The following is a 15,173-nucleotide window of genomic DNA, read 5'->3' on the forward strand; positions in this document are numbered from 1 at the left end:
GGGGGACTTTTGGGATAGCATTGGAAATGTAAATGAGGAAAATACCTAATAAAATATAAAAAATTTAAAAAAATATAACAGAATGAATACTGCTTGTATTCTTGACTCTAAATTTTACAGGATCAACTCTACATTTAAAGGTATCTATTGCTGCTTTATAAATCAGTATATAAATTACTTAGTCCAAAAGATTATCTTGAAGCTAAGGGAGTATCAAAATAAATTAATTAGACTTGGTACAAATTTACTTAAAGCACATTCAACAGGGACACGGATATGCATAGCCTATACATAAGCTGGACGTGGATATGCATAGCATATACATAAGCTAGACACCCCTCCACCTGAACACAGAAGAGCACGTGGTCAGCAGTTAGAAAGCTCTGAGTGTTCCTAATTCCTCAGCCTAGTCACGCATGGTACATAAGTTCACTCATATAAGCGAAACTTCTTCCTCAGCAGAACAGGGACATTAAATCCAGTTCCAAGGCTGTACGGATTAAATGAGATGCTGCATATGATAGTACGCAAACCTCGCTAAATGCTGGTTATGATGAAAATTGGTATTAGCATGCTCATATGTAGCAGCCTTGATTTTATTCACACTTCTTAGACATTACTCCTTGTGAATGTTGAAGAGTTCAAGCGAGGGACTAATTTATCCCTTTTTGGGGGGATGGAGTTTTAAGCCAGGGTTTCTCTGTGTAACCCTGGCCATCCTGGAACTCACTCTGTAGGCCAGGTTAGCCTCAAGCTCATAGAGAGCTGCCTACCTTTGCCTCTTGAGTGCTGGAATTCAAGGCATGCATTACCACTGCCTGGCCCTAGTTTATTCTTTTTTCTTTTCTTCCTTTTTTTTTTTGTTTTTTTGTTTTTTGTTTTTTGAGACAGGGTTTCTCAGTATAGTCCTGGCTGTCCTGGAACTCACTCTGTAGACCAGGTTGGCCTCGAACTCAGAAATCCGCCTGCCTCTGCCTCCCAAGTACTGGGATTAAAGACGTGTGCCACCATGCCCGGCTCCTAGTTTATTCTTAAGCACATTGATTTCTAACTTTCTCCCAATTCCTCTAAAGTTTCTTTCATTAAGTCCTGATGCTTTCTTTGGTATAATTGTGCTAAGTGTCAGCTTGTCCAGGCCCCAAGTTTGCAAGGTCTTGGTGTGAGAATTGGCCCGCGCACCAGCGTCTAACATGGTTTCAAGTACCAATCACTCACCGGATCAAGGGAAGCAGGTCTAGGAAGGCTGTTCTTGCCATGTCCACTTGGGCCCCAGACAGGAAGCCATCATGCAGAAAGTCCCCTGAGTTAGTCAGAATACCGTTTAAGGCATAGAGGTCACAGAGGTTCTGAAGCACACGCTGAATCTCTGGTTCGTTGTCTAGTTTCTCCACAGCTTCCTTGAAATTCCTCACAGAGATGAAGTAGCAGTGAGCCTATGAAGACACAAAGATGCGCTGACACTCATTCCCATATCCACAGATCATTCTGGAAACTTGGCAAGATGGCTGGAGTATGTGTGTCTCCTCAAGGACTGGTCGTAACGTTTTGTCTTGTTCATTCCAGGTGTCACTGGGGTGTGTGTGTGTGTGTGTGCGTGCGTGCGTGCGTGTGTGTGTGTGTGTGCATTGGAGGCTGGGTAAAGTGTGAAACTTGGCCTATGGATTCCTCACTTTGCTCAAGATAGTTTTAGAAGCATTAGAAAGTAGAAAGAATACATGAGCATTGGAGGCTAGCCTGGGGTACTTGAAGAACAGCAGCCTCACTTTTCTCAAGAAAACAGCTACTTACTGTTTTCCATGTTAAGGCAGTGTGTTCATGTGTGTGCACTGTGGGATGTGGCTTGAGGTACGTGTGAAAGGCATCCTAGCTGAAACTAGGTATTCACTAGGCTATGGAGAGGTCTGACTCTGTTGGCTCTTAACCACTTTCTGGTTCTCCCCACGCCTGCACCAAACTCATGGCGGAGCCACCCTCAGGATGGACGCTTCTTCTAGAAAGAGGCTCTGACCACTCCTCCCAAACTGTGCAGTCTGCCCCTGCCAGGGAAAGAAGTAGCCGCCTTACTAGCATCAGAAGGCCTCTGGCCTCCCAACCTCCTCGTGCCCTCCCTGCTCCGCCTACCTCACTTTAGCTTAAATCTGCTTCGGCATGCCCTCAGGAAGACCTGTAATGCCTCCCAGGCACCTGGAGGCACCAGGCCTTTTCTTCCTGCTTTGATACCTCCTGCTCTGTTTGCTGGGAAACCTTTCCCAAGTTGCTACCACCCTCAGACAGCCAACTGCTGCATGAAGTCTTAGCCCATTCACCCCTTTCTTCAGGCAAGTCCTTTGGGCTCTGTAGGGAGTGTAACGAGCAGCCATTTCCTCCCCTATCCTTGATTATAGCTGTTTGCTGGCAGTATCTTCGCTGTTTTGTATTCAGTGCTAGCACAGAGCACATGCTCAAATATTTGCCGATTGATAGTGAGGTTTGCACAAACACCAAGGATAATGGAAATTGAATCAGACATCCCAGGATTGCCTGTGGGGCTAAGGAGAGACTTGACCTGCTTTTCTGTCTGGGAGGAGCTGTTTGAATGACCTGAAGCAAATCCAGTAGAATCGCCTCACTACCTCTTCCTAAGAGCTGCCAGCAAAATGCTTTGGAAATAAGTCCTTTGGTTAAAATTCTCTGGACTACAAGAGAGGAGGGCAGTCCCTGTGGGGCAGGGGTGAGGAAGAATGTGAACTCGAGTTTTCTTAGAACAGTGTCCTGCCTGGAAGAGAGAACACATCCCAGAGGCTTCAGCTGGCAGGCAGCTCACCTTAGCAGCCTGAAGGTGTATGACAGAAGTCTGGTTCCAAGCATCGTACTGGTCAACCCCGGATCTCACGAGGGTCTGTGTGTGCTGTGCTGCATCTCTTATGAGCCTAGAGACCAAAGGAAAGAGAGAACTGATGGGCTGCTGGAGTCTCTCACTGACCTGTCTGAGAGCTAACTGCTTTATAAATGTCTCTTTAAGGGCAGGCATTCCCAATGTACGGTGGGAAAAACTGAGTCCCAGAGAAGTTAATTAACTTGTTCAGGGTCACACAGCTAATAAGGAATAGGGCTAAGGCTTTCCTTTTTCTCTTTTGAGACAGTGTATCGCCTAGAGTGACCTGGAACTTCCCACCCTCTTGCTTTAGCCTCCTGGGGTCCCCCCCCACCCCGCCCACCTTAGGGTTTCAGGTAACTTCAGGCCATTCTGTTGGTTAGCTCCAATGGCCAGACAGGGAGAATATTTGTTTTTTATTTCAAAAGACAATTCTGTTAGAAGTCCTACCTCAGGTATTGAATTACAAAACTAGAAAACCACCCCCCACCCTGGCCCTGTGAGCTGCTAACCTAGTCATTTGCTGTTCTGTTAACCTTCACTCTGTTTTCCACCCCTGCGTGTCCGTCTGACCCTTGGAATTTTGTTGTAAAGCAAACTGTTTATTAAGCAACATTTACTCTGCTTTGTCAGGGAACTGATAAGCAGACGGCACATTGAGTTCCAAGGCAGAAGCACAGAGTGGCCTTTTATTCCCCTTAGTCTGTCTTTCCCTTCCCCAAGCCTCCCAGATATCTTAGCTCTGTGTGCCTTGCGTAGTCATCAGGCTAGTTTCCTGGTGGATCCCCACTTCTGATCACAATGCCTGGCAAGTGGTAAGCATTTAAAAGTATTGTGCAATGAACAAGCAAATATCTCAAGTTGCCATGATCCTAAAGCAGCTGTTACCCTCTCTGGGACACAGGCTGCAATGGAAGCTTTCTTAGTAGATGTTGGAAATGTTTGCTCCAGTTGTGGCATTCTGTTCTGAAGCAGGTTTCAGAAAGTTCCCTTCTAGTAGTTGAATCTCTGCAGTGATGGGGGTTGCCTTTGTGCGTCTCCTTCCTCAGCTTCTGGAACACTCAGTCATGTTTGACATATAGTCGGTATTGGTGATACTTGTTAAATGGCAGAACGTACAAGTTCTTGGGTTTTTTTAAAAATAGAATTCATGTTCTGGGTTGGAGAGATGGCTCAGCATTAAGAACACTGGCTGCTCTTCCTGAGGACCCAAGATCAAGTCCTAGGATCTGCAGGGCAGCTCATAACGTTCTGTAACTCTAGCTGCAGGGCATCCAGTGCCAACGCTGGCATCCATGGCCCTGCATGTCCATTTGTATGCATGCATACAAATACTCATACACAGAAAATTAAAATAAACAATAAAAAATTCACGTGCTTAAGCCAGGCATGGTGATACATGCCTTTAGTCCTGGTGCTGAGGAAGCAGAGACAGGCAGATCTCTGTGACCTTGAGGGCAGCACAGTCTACACAGTAAGCGCCACAACAACAAAGAATATTGTTCTTAAAAAAGATCTATGTATTTTCATGTATTTGTGCTTCTGTGAGTTTATGTGTAACATGTGCATGCAGGCACCCATGGAAGCCAGAAGGGGGTGCCAGGTCCCCTGGAACTGGTGTTACATTGTAGGCAGTTGTAAACTACCCCGTGTAGGTGTTGGGAATCCAGCTAGAGTCCTCTGCAAGAGCAGTAACTTCTCTTAATCATTCAACCACTCCTCTAGCTCTGGGTCCTCGGTTTCAATCACGTTCCCTGGCCTCTACTAGACCCCGAAAATAACCTGGTTCTTCTATTCTGAGGTATAATCACACCTTTGAAAATTACTTCCAATGTTTGTTTGTTTGTTTAATGTGTGTGCACATGTATTCAAGTGTGTGTGTGTGTGTTGCAGGATGCATGTACTTGCATAAGTCCCCCTCTATCACTCCCTGCTGTACTCCCTTGAGCAGGGTTGCTCAGCGTACGTGGAATAAAGCTGATAACCAGCAGCGCTGGCTTTACAAGGACTCTTAGCTACGCCTGGATATTTCACATGGGTGCTGTGGAAATAAACTTGCCTCTGAAAATTACTTTTAGATTGTGGGAGATCTCAGACTTAAAGCATCACTTACTCTCCTTGTTTTGACGCGCAGATCATTTCATTTACAGTGATTTGTGTTTGAGTGCATTTGTGACATTGGAAATCACCACAGGAACCTAAAGGTTCAGGGCATTCCCATCACTAGCCAGAGGGGATAAAGAGACGACTGTGGTCCATGGCTGAGGGTGAGGTGTCCCTTCTTCTGTCGCCATGGAGACAGGAGCTAAGAGGTCTGGAGAGGCTGGGGATGGCAGGGGTTTGTAGAGCACTGCCCAGTGGTGTCCACCAGCTGGTCTGAGAGGTGCCAGTGTAGGAGCCTACCCCTGCTGGGATGCTGCTGACTTCTTGGCACTAGCTTACCTGGCAGACACATATGCCCAGGCTGTGGTATAGACTTCTGGACAGAGGAAGTCAGCTGCTGTCTGGGCTGGGCACCTGGCTGGTTTTGGTGTGGCGAGATACATGACAGACTGAGGGAGAGGCTTCTGTGGTATGGATCCTGGGGACACTTGAGCCTGCAGGTAGCTCTTCATCAGAAACCTGGGGTTAGGAGGGAGCAGAGACAGATGAGACAGTGTGAGACTCTGTGGGGCCCCCACCCCAGCTGCCCTCACTCCCACGGGCATGCATTTTTATGCTGTGCTCCAGTGGGGAGAGCCAGGAGGCCTCAGCCCAGCCTCTTCCTGACAGCCACTTTTCATCCCAACCCCGGGGCCACCATCTTCTGTAGGACCTTCACTGAGATGTACCCAAAGTGCTATGCTCTTTAACAAGTGACAGGGGCTGCAGAGCTGGGCCAGGCTCTCTTGGATCCCTTGTGATGCTTGTGCAAGAAGAAGCTTCAGCATCAGGTCCTCTGCTTCGGGACCTAGGGTGTAAGTACAGTGTGACCTTTGCACAGAGTCAGATGTATGAAGGGATGCTGGCGTGAGGAAGATGGACAGACAGCAGCTCCAGGCTGCTTCTGTGTGAGGCCGCTGTGCTCAGACGACTCCGGCCTCCCATTGGCTCCTCTCAGACCACCGTGAAGCTCTAGAATTGTCTGTGTCTCCCTTTGTCTCACTTTCCCTAGGACCATGGGAATGATGCTACTTGCCTAACAGCGTGAGCATGTAGAACTGAATGAGGCACTTGTGAATTGCTTGTCAAGTGTAGGCTGCAGGTTGCCTAATGCATGCTCTTGCGTTATTTGTATAATGTGGCAAAGAAAAATCCAGTAAGTGCTATATATTGTATTTGCCAGTGAACTCCTTTCTCCTTGGATATTGAAGTATTTGCTCTGTTCAATTGCCAGAGAATAAATGAGTGTGAGAGAATCGACCATCAGAAACAGCTCGCGAGAAACAGCTCGCAAGAAACAGCGTGTTTGGAGGAGGCCAGTGTGGTTTCCTCCTGCCTCTCAGGGTGGAGCCTTGTTCGTGTTTGCTCTTGGCTGAGCCTGGAATACTTCAGTGAGCAAGACAGGAAGGTGCCTGCCTTCAAGGAAGTCCTGGTTTAGCTAGGAAATATGGCTAAAAAGCTAAGCAAAAACTTGTAGACAATTACAGATTGTGATAACTTCCAAAAGAAGTTTTAGGTGGTTTTAGGTGGCAGGGGTCAAGGGTGGCGTGGGCAGCAGGGGCAGGAGGACCTGAGCAGGTTGGATATGGAGATAGGCAGCATCTGGGTCATAATGACTTGAAGATGCAGTGCATACTGTGGCGTTTCCTTCAGGTACAGGGAGGCTAATGAACCATTTTAAGTGAGACAAAGATACAATTTTCTTTAGGCTTGGCCAAGGGCTCCCTGATTGCCTATGGAGAAATGAGGACAGAGGAGGAGCAAGAGTCCGGGATGGAGCCTGATGCTATTGTCTGTGTGAGACAGATAGACGGCCCAGCTGGGAACAGCAGGTAATCTGGGGGAAGTGGGCAGACTAGGGACACACTGGGATTTGGACAACCCTCCGAAGGTACTTTCCCAAAGCTTACTTCCTCCGTGGCCTCCCTGAATGGAACCTTAGGGGGCTCCCAAGGGTAGGGCAGAGGTCTGGAAATGTCTGGATTTTACCTGGCCACTTGCAGGTAGAGCACCGTATTCTCACCCTCATACGTGCAAGAGGCTATCGCTTGAGTGACCAGTGTCGGTAGGCCGCTCAGCTTTGAGTAGCCATGTCCCCCGCAGGCCCTGCGGCAGATCTCTGTTCCCTGAGCACAGAAGTCTGAAAACATGGCCTTCATGCCAGTGCTCAGTGCATGGAGCTGCAAGAACAAAGGAGTAGAAGGACCCTGTAGTACCATCCAGGCTTGTACTCAGTACTTGCAGCATGCTGTCCATGGCTGTGAGATTGGTGCCATGCTTATCTTGCTGTTTTGTGAGGTGGCAGACAAAGCTAATACTCAGAGGTTAAGGATCATGCAAAGACACACAGTTATAAAGTGTGGCCATGGGCCTGTAAGAATGAAGGAAAAACCTGTTCTAGACACAGTGTCGCCAGGATCTTCAGAAGAGGGGGCTTCTAGGAGTGGGCCCATTGTTTTATAAGGCTCATGGGAACTTGCCAGTAGGCAGAAGTTTGGAAGAGTTGCCAGTGAAGGCATGTGTGTACCATCAGCCCATTTCCTGGGTTGTAGGAGGGTGCCATGGTCCACCTGTCCACCCAAACTTATTTGTTGAAATCTGAACCCCAAAGTAATGGAGTAAGGAGTAAACCTTTGGCGTGGATTCCGGGAATCCTTCATTAGGAGTGTTAGTGGATGCAATGGCTGTAATACCTTCTCCAAAACTTGGGCTGAATTACAATTGCTGCCTTTGGAAACTTTCCTGCCACTGACCCCTCTGTGTATGTGTGAGTGTGTATGTGCACATGTGTGCACGCATGCAGGTGTATGGCCACAGTGCATGTGTGGAGGTCAGAGGACAACTAGCAGGAGGAACCTTTCTCTTTCTACTATGTGAGTTCTAGGAATTGAACTGAGGTTGTCAGGCTTAGCAGCAAGCACCTCTCCCCACTGAGCCATGTTGCTGGCCCTATAATTGTCGTCTTAACTGTTTTAAGAGGTGATTGGGCCTTGAGGGTTTCTGGGCCATGGATAGGTTATGCTGTCATGGGACTGAGTTCTATATTGTGGGAGTTGCTTTGTTATAAACTCAAGTCCCCTTTCTCAGTGCCCTCCACTCATTCTCTGCCATCTTACCACACAGCAGGAAGGCCCTTACCAAGCAGTCAGTATGACAGAGGCTGGGCACCTCCAGAAGAGTGAGAAATTAATTTGTGTTGTGTGCAAGGCACTGCGTTTATGAAAGTTTGCTGGGACATCTGAACAGCCTGGCAGAAGATGCCTTCAGCAGCCCGGCTTAAGGTTTTGGTTCTTGAAAACCCCTATCCATCTTTCAGGCTTTTACACCCTTGGGAGAAAGGCCTCCTCTTCCTTCCTATTCTAGTTTCCTTACTTGCAAATTAAGAATGTAAATGATGGATACCATGGACAGACTTAATGATGCAATGCTTTCAAGTCATAGCGCCTACACAGAGCGAAGGCGTTTGTGAGTCCCAGCCTCACCAAAGACTGAGGATATTGAACCCATGCACAGCTTGGAACACAGTGCTCTCTCTAGGTCTGATATATTTTTGGATTTTTCAAAGGCAAAGCAGAGCCTGTGAAGTGTGCATACTATGGTGAAGGACTCTGGGAAGTCTTGGCAGTTGAACACATTGATGGTTCTGTTATTTTTGTTGCCAGTAGGATAAATCAGATTAATGCAGGCAAAAGTATGCCATCAAATGCATTCAAATGACTTTGGAGTTGTTTGGGTTTCCATCATATACCATGGATTGTGTATCTGTGTCCTCCACCCTGGCATTACCTCTAACATTGTTGGAACTCTCTAGGGGTCAGGGGCCAGTGGATCTCCATATTATGGTCCATTTTCTCTGATGCCTTTAACATTGGGAGACTGAGGGCCTATGGGAGCCCAGCTGCAGTAATTTCCCCACAACTGGAACAGCATTTGCCACCCTCTATAAGCAGTTCCCAGGAAGCAGAGTGTACCTCAGGCAGGAGGCTGAAGTCTCTCTTCAGAATATCACTGTAGGAACTGTGGAAGAATTGTAAGAGGCTGATGGCCATGAAATGCAAGGCATAGCTCACGGCAAGCTGAGGAAGGAGTTTCTGCTGCTGCGTCTGGTATTCCAGGATTTTTGCCTCTGGGTCACTGAGCAGAGAAAAGAAGCAAAGGTTTAGGAGTTCACCTTGACACTGTCAAGCCATACAAATGGACCACTGAAAGGCTGAAATGAGGCTACTGGGTTTTAAACCTCACCTACCACCAATATCCATATGTATTTTTCTGTATAAATGTCCACAGCATATACAACCATTATCTTAGCTGAAAGTCTGAAAGGTTCTGAACTCCAAACAATCAGGCCCCAAAGACCAGATGAAGGAGTGTGGTCCTGCCCCACTGATGACTCATGACCCTCCGTGTGCCTGCTGTGTTATAGGAAATGCATTGAGCTTAACAACCCTTAGGCTATGAACTTGGGTCCAAAGACACATAAGAAAAGGAAGTCTTCTATGTCCATCTCTGTGACATAATCAGGGTGAGATACCTCTGCTCCCGGGACAGAGTAATGGCGTCTGGAATTCAAGCTTTGTGGCTTTATCATATTTGACCCTTACCACCTCTGAAACTCTGCCTGTCTCACCTCTATTTTATGGACATAGAAGCTGAGGAAGAAAGAAGGGTGTATGCCCGTGGCTGCATGGCATCTAATCCTCAGTATGTTTATGGCAGGCTGGTGCCATGCCTGGGGCCCATGGCATCAAATAACGCCAGGTCCTAGGGCCGCTCAGTCCTGGTGACCTCACTAAGTACAGGCAGGACACAGACCTGGGAGGGCCTTATCAAGCCCAGGGCCAGTCAGCAGGGCTGGGAGAAAAATTCTCCTGAGCACCATGAACTGTTAGGCTGTGATGTGCTGTATCCCCACTTCCTGTTCTCACCATGGTTTGCTGCATCTTGAGAGTGTGTGTCCATTTGGGACCTATCCCCAGAGACTGTTGTTTCCATGAATTTTAAATGTAACTAGTGTATTCTTCTTGGGAAGAACACACACACACACACTCTCTCTCTCTCTCTCTCTTGGGTGTCATAGAGCAGCCCTTGCCATTCTGTGCCATGGAATGGAGGGAACAGGAGCCAGATGCAGTGCCGATGACAAGAAAGGGTCTAGACCAAGCTTCTCATAGCCAAGCAGCATGAGTTCAGCCTCATGCAGTTGGAGGCCGTTGGCTTTTACCACATACAACCTGACAACAACCAACCAGCCTTGACAACTGGCAGACACAAACACTCTAGCTAGCCATAGGCATGTAGAACAAGCTGGAACTCAGCAAACAGTCTGAGCAGATGGTGCAGGGTGGAAGGTATGGTCACACAGAGCCTGATAGGGCCACACACTGATAAGGAACAGGTTAGACCACACAGTCTGTCAGTGGAGTAGAGGGAGCCCGAGATCCCATCTGAACTGCATACATGTGTGTGCGTGCGTGTGAGTGTGTGTGTATCTGTGTGTGACCTGCCCCAACACCATGGCTCTGGGAGAGCTGGTGTCAGTGTGGGACTGAGTGTTAGCTATGTCTGCCAGGGTCAGCCTTTGGGTGCCGCTTGCCTAGGCCGAAGACGAGACTGGTGGCGGATTACTGCATAGCGCACAGCAATGGTGCAAGCCTTCTGGAGGGAGGGTAGCAATCCTTTATACAGCAGCTGCACCCGTGTCACCAACATGCCAAGATAATTGCTCTGTGGTGTCCCAAGCCTCTGGTAGGTACCATCTGGCAAGACCTGTGTGCAACAAAGACAGATTCTGGGTTGGAGCCAAGTTACCCCAGGCTGTACCTCCATGAGCTTCTGTCTCTGCAGGCATCCCACTTTTCCTCATCTGAAGCAGACCCCTGGTGCAGCATGATCACTGACACGTAAAAATGCTTGCATGGGAATCCCCATCTTTTACACCTAAAGAGGTAAAGCTGGCTAATTAGGACTTTCTTTCTTTCTTTCTTTCTTTCTTTCTTTCTTTCTTTCTTTCTTTCTTTCTTTCTTTCTTTCTTTCCTTTCTTTCCTTTCTTTCTCTCTTTCTCTCTTTCTCTCTTTCTTTTTCTTTTTTGAGTCATCATGATCTTTGGGGTGACATGTCTCTGGGAAACCTAAGAAAATGGGGATGGGGGTTCCAGTCTTAGGAGAGTTGGCTGTTTTCCTGCTGTCCAGGGTCTGTGGAACCATCTGTGGATAGGAAGGAGCAGGTCCAGTAGAAGTATCTATGAGAATAGATTGGAGTATCTGTAGGTTGCTTCTCTGGAATTGTCTTGGATGTAGATTTTGAGTAAACATCTGGACTTGGCAAGATGCTGAGTGGAGTTTATTTGGTCCATGAGAACCATCTGAATGGGTTTCCTTTCTCTCTTGAACCCAGATGAGCCACCGTTTGAAGGAAAACGCAATGCACACTTAGTTCAGAAACAACGGACACTCAATCACTGAGCGCAGCAACTAAAATCCTAACTTGTAAGCCTTATTAAATCTAAATCCTCCGGTGGCGAATCCTGATGGATCTGCCATTGAAACCAGGAGACACTCGCAGCTACATCTTTTCTTCATGCTATCCCCATAAAAAAAGCTAATTAGGACTTCTGTCAGCATCTGGGGCACATCTGTTCTCTAATTGATTTCAGGAAAGCAACACGTTCGCCTTCAGCTCCTCCCCCTTCTGGGGATTGCTTCGTCACTGTACCTTATGACTACTCTGAAACCATGTGCTAAGTATTTTCTCGTGGGAAGTCTTAGGCTTAAAGTGGCAAGATTTTCCAGACACCATTGTGCTCCTAAGCTCAGTTTTATCTTGACCTGTGGCACCCCTGAAACTCTTTTGGGGAGAAGTGGGATTGTGGTCCAAACTCAGCTTTGCTGAGGCAGACCCAGAGCCTGTGGCAGCTGTGTAAAGGGAAAGTCCCTTTCCTAGGCAGTCTGGGTTCATAGCCCTCCCAGGTATCTAACCTCTGCAAAGCGACTGAGCATGTTCTCTCTGGGAACCCTCACGTGGTTCAGTCGCAGGAAGCCATTGTCTATGTTTTCCAACCCCATCTTGGGGCCTATGTCCCCAACTGTTATTCCTAGAAGAGGGTAGAGATGAGAATGTCAGTTGAGTGCATGCAGTATGGCAGGTGTGTATTCATGCACACAGATACACACAGACACATAGACAGACAGACAGACAGACACACGGACACACACACAGACACACACATACACATAGACAGACACACACAGACACACACACACACACAGACACACACACAGATACACACAGACACACATAGACACACACACAGACACACACACACGGACACGGACACACACACACACGGACACAGACACACACACAGACACACACACAGACACACACAGACACACACAGACACACAGACACACAGACACACAGACACACAGACACACAGACACACAGACACACACACACAGACACACACACTCAGACACACACACAGATACACACAGACACACATAGACACACACACAGACACACACACACGGACACGGACACACACACACACGGACACAGACACACACACAGACACACACAGACACACACAGACACACAGACACACAGACACACAGACACACAGACACACAGACACACAGACACACACACACACACACACACACACACACACACACATACTGTGACTCAGGCATCAGTAAGCAAGCTGAAGTCAGACAGATGCTGAATCTTATACCAGTCTAGCATCCAGATCACATTAGCTCTGTCAACTAGATCCCTTCTAGACAAGGGAGACATATCCAAGCTTCTCTGTGTCTCTTGGAGATTCAGGACTGGGTAGGTTGGTGGGACCATCTTCCAGGTGGGTGGATGGGTCCTTGAGGAAGCAGCGGGGATTACCTGGCAGTGGGGTGTGGTTCTCTAGGCTCCGGATGGGCACAATGAAGGCATGCATGCCATGCCGGACTCCTAAGCAGATCAACTGGGCTAGGACCACAGCATGGGTGACTGTCCGTCCCACTGAGGCAGAAAGAAGAGAGTCCTATCACTGGAAGCCCTATGTATCATGTCTTGCTCCAGTCTGCTGGGTTTAGGTTGTTGATAGATAGACACCTTTGGGTCCTTGGAAAGTCACTGATGACAGAAAAATTTGTCACAAAGATCCTGGCTAGAGCAAAAGTAACTGGCTTGGTAAGGAGTTTGAAGTGAGTAAACTTTTAAAGACTTTTTGTGCCCGACCACAACAGCTAATGGACCACTCCTCTGTCAGCCCCATCATGAGTGCAACCATTTATTATCAAAACCCAGCTAGAGCTTAGCTCTTGGCTGAAGTAAGAGGAGTCTTATTTTCCATATAAGGACACTGAGGCTCAGAGTACAGAGTGACACGCTGAAGGTCTGGAGGGGCAGAGCTGGAATTTAACCACATCTGCCTGACCTTAAAGATGGGTTTCTTTTCCCTGGAAATTTGATATTGGCTGCTCACTCATCTCTGTCCCCCTTACCTCTCCTGTCCTTGTCCTGTCCTTCTCCTCTTCTTGCCTTGCTTTTCCCATTCTGTCCCCTGCCCTGCTTTCATTGAGTGCACATATTTAGTCAGTTTCCACACCAGGTGTTTTGTCACTGGGTCTCCAAATGCTACAGTGCACTCCTTAGAAATGATGTCTCAAAGGGGCTCTTGGTAGGATCCTGTCTTAGAGCTCAGAGATGGCTGCCACCTTGTATCCATCCATGTGATTGGAGCTTGTCTGGGTGTGGAGTGGCAGGGAGGATTTCTAGTAACTAGTCACAGAGCATGTGCTCTGCTCCAGTAGGTGGCAATCCTACTGTGTTAACTCGGGAGGCTAGATGTTGTTGGAAGCCTTTGGGACACAACTAGGTGGTGTGTATGTATGGGGTATTGTGTGTGTGTGTATATATATATATATATATATATATATGTGTGTGTGTGTGTGTGTATACACACACACACAAGTGTGTCTGGGTGGACAGTGTATGTACTCTATACATGTACAAGTACCTATGACAGGGCAGTGTGCATATTTTTGTGTACATGTTTCTGCATGGAGGCAATGCATGTGTACAGGTCTAGGTGTGTCTGTATGGGGATAGTGTGTGCTGTGTACATACATATGTGTATTTGGGAGGTTGTATGTGTTGTATGTATATGCACAGATGTGTCTGTATGACAACAATGTGTGTGTTGAGTACATGCATATTTGTGGGGGGCAATATGTTTACATTTGCACCGTGTCTATGTATGGGCAGTGTGTACATATTGCCTATGTGTGTCATGGAGCAGTGTGTGTATGTTGTGTAATGCACGTGTGTCTACGGGAACAGCTCCTGATGTGTATATCTGTGACGCTGGAGGGCAGAGTGTATTTCTGTGTGTTGAATGCTTGCATATCTGTATGTGGGGGTATTGTTTGTGTTGTGTGCATTTACACATGTGTTGTCTGTGGGCAGTGATGTGGCATGTTCTTAACCTCATTGCCCTCAGGTTGGGTGCATTTCCTAATCTACTCAAAACTCCTTTGGGACCTTCCAGTCACTAACTACGGAAATTCTTAGCATCTTATCTATTTCAGTTGATCTCAAAGCGAGTAGCCTAGAACAGGAAATCAACCTGATGTCTGTTAGGCATCAAAGTTAGTGCTACTCAGCCCCGGCTTTGTTTTCCTTGAGGAGAGACAGGGAGGTAGGAAGGAGGATACTCACAGTCCCCAGGCCACCACTTGATGGAAGTCAGTGTAGGGCTGTGTATCACAAACTCCTGGGTGGTTGCATCATAGGTGGCTTCAGTCTCCAGGCCCTGCAGGTATGTCCCTTGGGATCAAGGAGGAGAGTTAGACTACTGGACCAAGGCTGGGTACTCACTTGTGAGTAGCTTCTGGGTGGGCCTGGGGCTCGATAAGGTCAGCTCCTGACTGTACTCACAGACCTATCTCCTTTTTATCTGTGGGCTGTGTGAGGACATATTCTGATGCTTCCAAAAGAAATGACTTGCAATGGTGTCATCGTTTGGAGGCTACGTTTGCTGAAAGGACCCTGATATAGCTGTCTCTTGTGAGACTAGGCCAGGGCCTAGCAAACACATAAGTGGATGCTCACAGTCAGCTATTGGATGGATCACAGGGCCCCCAATGGAGGAGCTAGAGAAAGTATCCAAGGAGCTAA

The 15,173-nt window shown here is 47.6% G+C and overlaps 1 protein-coding gene across 3 annotated transcripts in view; it reads right to left on the reverse strand.

The window, feature by feature from the left end:
- The window catches only part of Acox2 (acyl-CoA oxidase 2), a 33,963-nt gene that overhangs the window by 14,922 nt on the left and 3,868 nt on the right, over window positions 1-15,173 (reverse strand). For all 3 annotated transcript variants that reach the window (XM_021181870.2, XM_021181868.2, XM_021181869.2), the window contains 9 exons: window positions 14,715-14,822; window positions 12,894-13,013; window positions 11,972-12,087; window positions 10,590-10,762; window positions 8,968-9,130; window positions 6,986-7,176; window positions 5,297-5,476; window positions 2,804-2,909; window positions 1,216-1,433 (listed from right to left, as the gene is read on the reverse strand). In XM_021181870.2, coding sequence (XP_021037529.1) covers window positions 1,216-1,433; window positions 2,804-2,909; window positions 5,297-5,476; window positions 6,986-7,176; window positions 8,968-9,130; window positions 10,590-10,762; window positions 11,972-12,087; window positions 12,894-13,013; window positions 14,715-14,822 — 1,375 coding nt within the window. The remainder of the gene's footprint in view (window positions 1-1,215; window positions 1,434-2,803; window positions 2,910-5,296; window positions 5,477-6,985; window positions 7,177-8,967; window positions 9,131-10,589; window positions 10,763-11,971; window positions 12,088-12,893; window positions 13,014-14,714; window positions 14,823-15,173) is intronic.

The sequence above is a fragment of the Mus caroli genome, chromosome 14 (genome assembly GCF_900094665.2).
Source record: "Mus caroli chromosome 14, CAROLI_EIJ_v1.1, whole genome shotgun sequence".
NCBI lineage: Eukaryota > Metazoa > Chordata > Mammalia > Rodentia > Muridae > Mus > Mus caroli.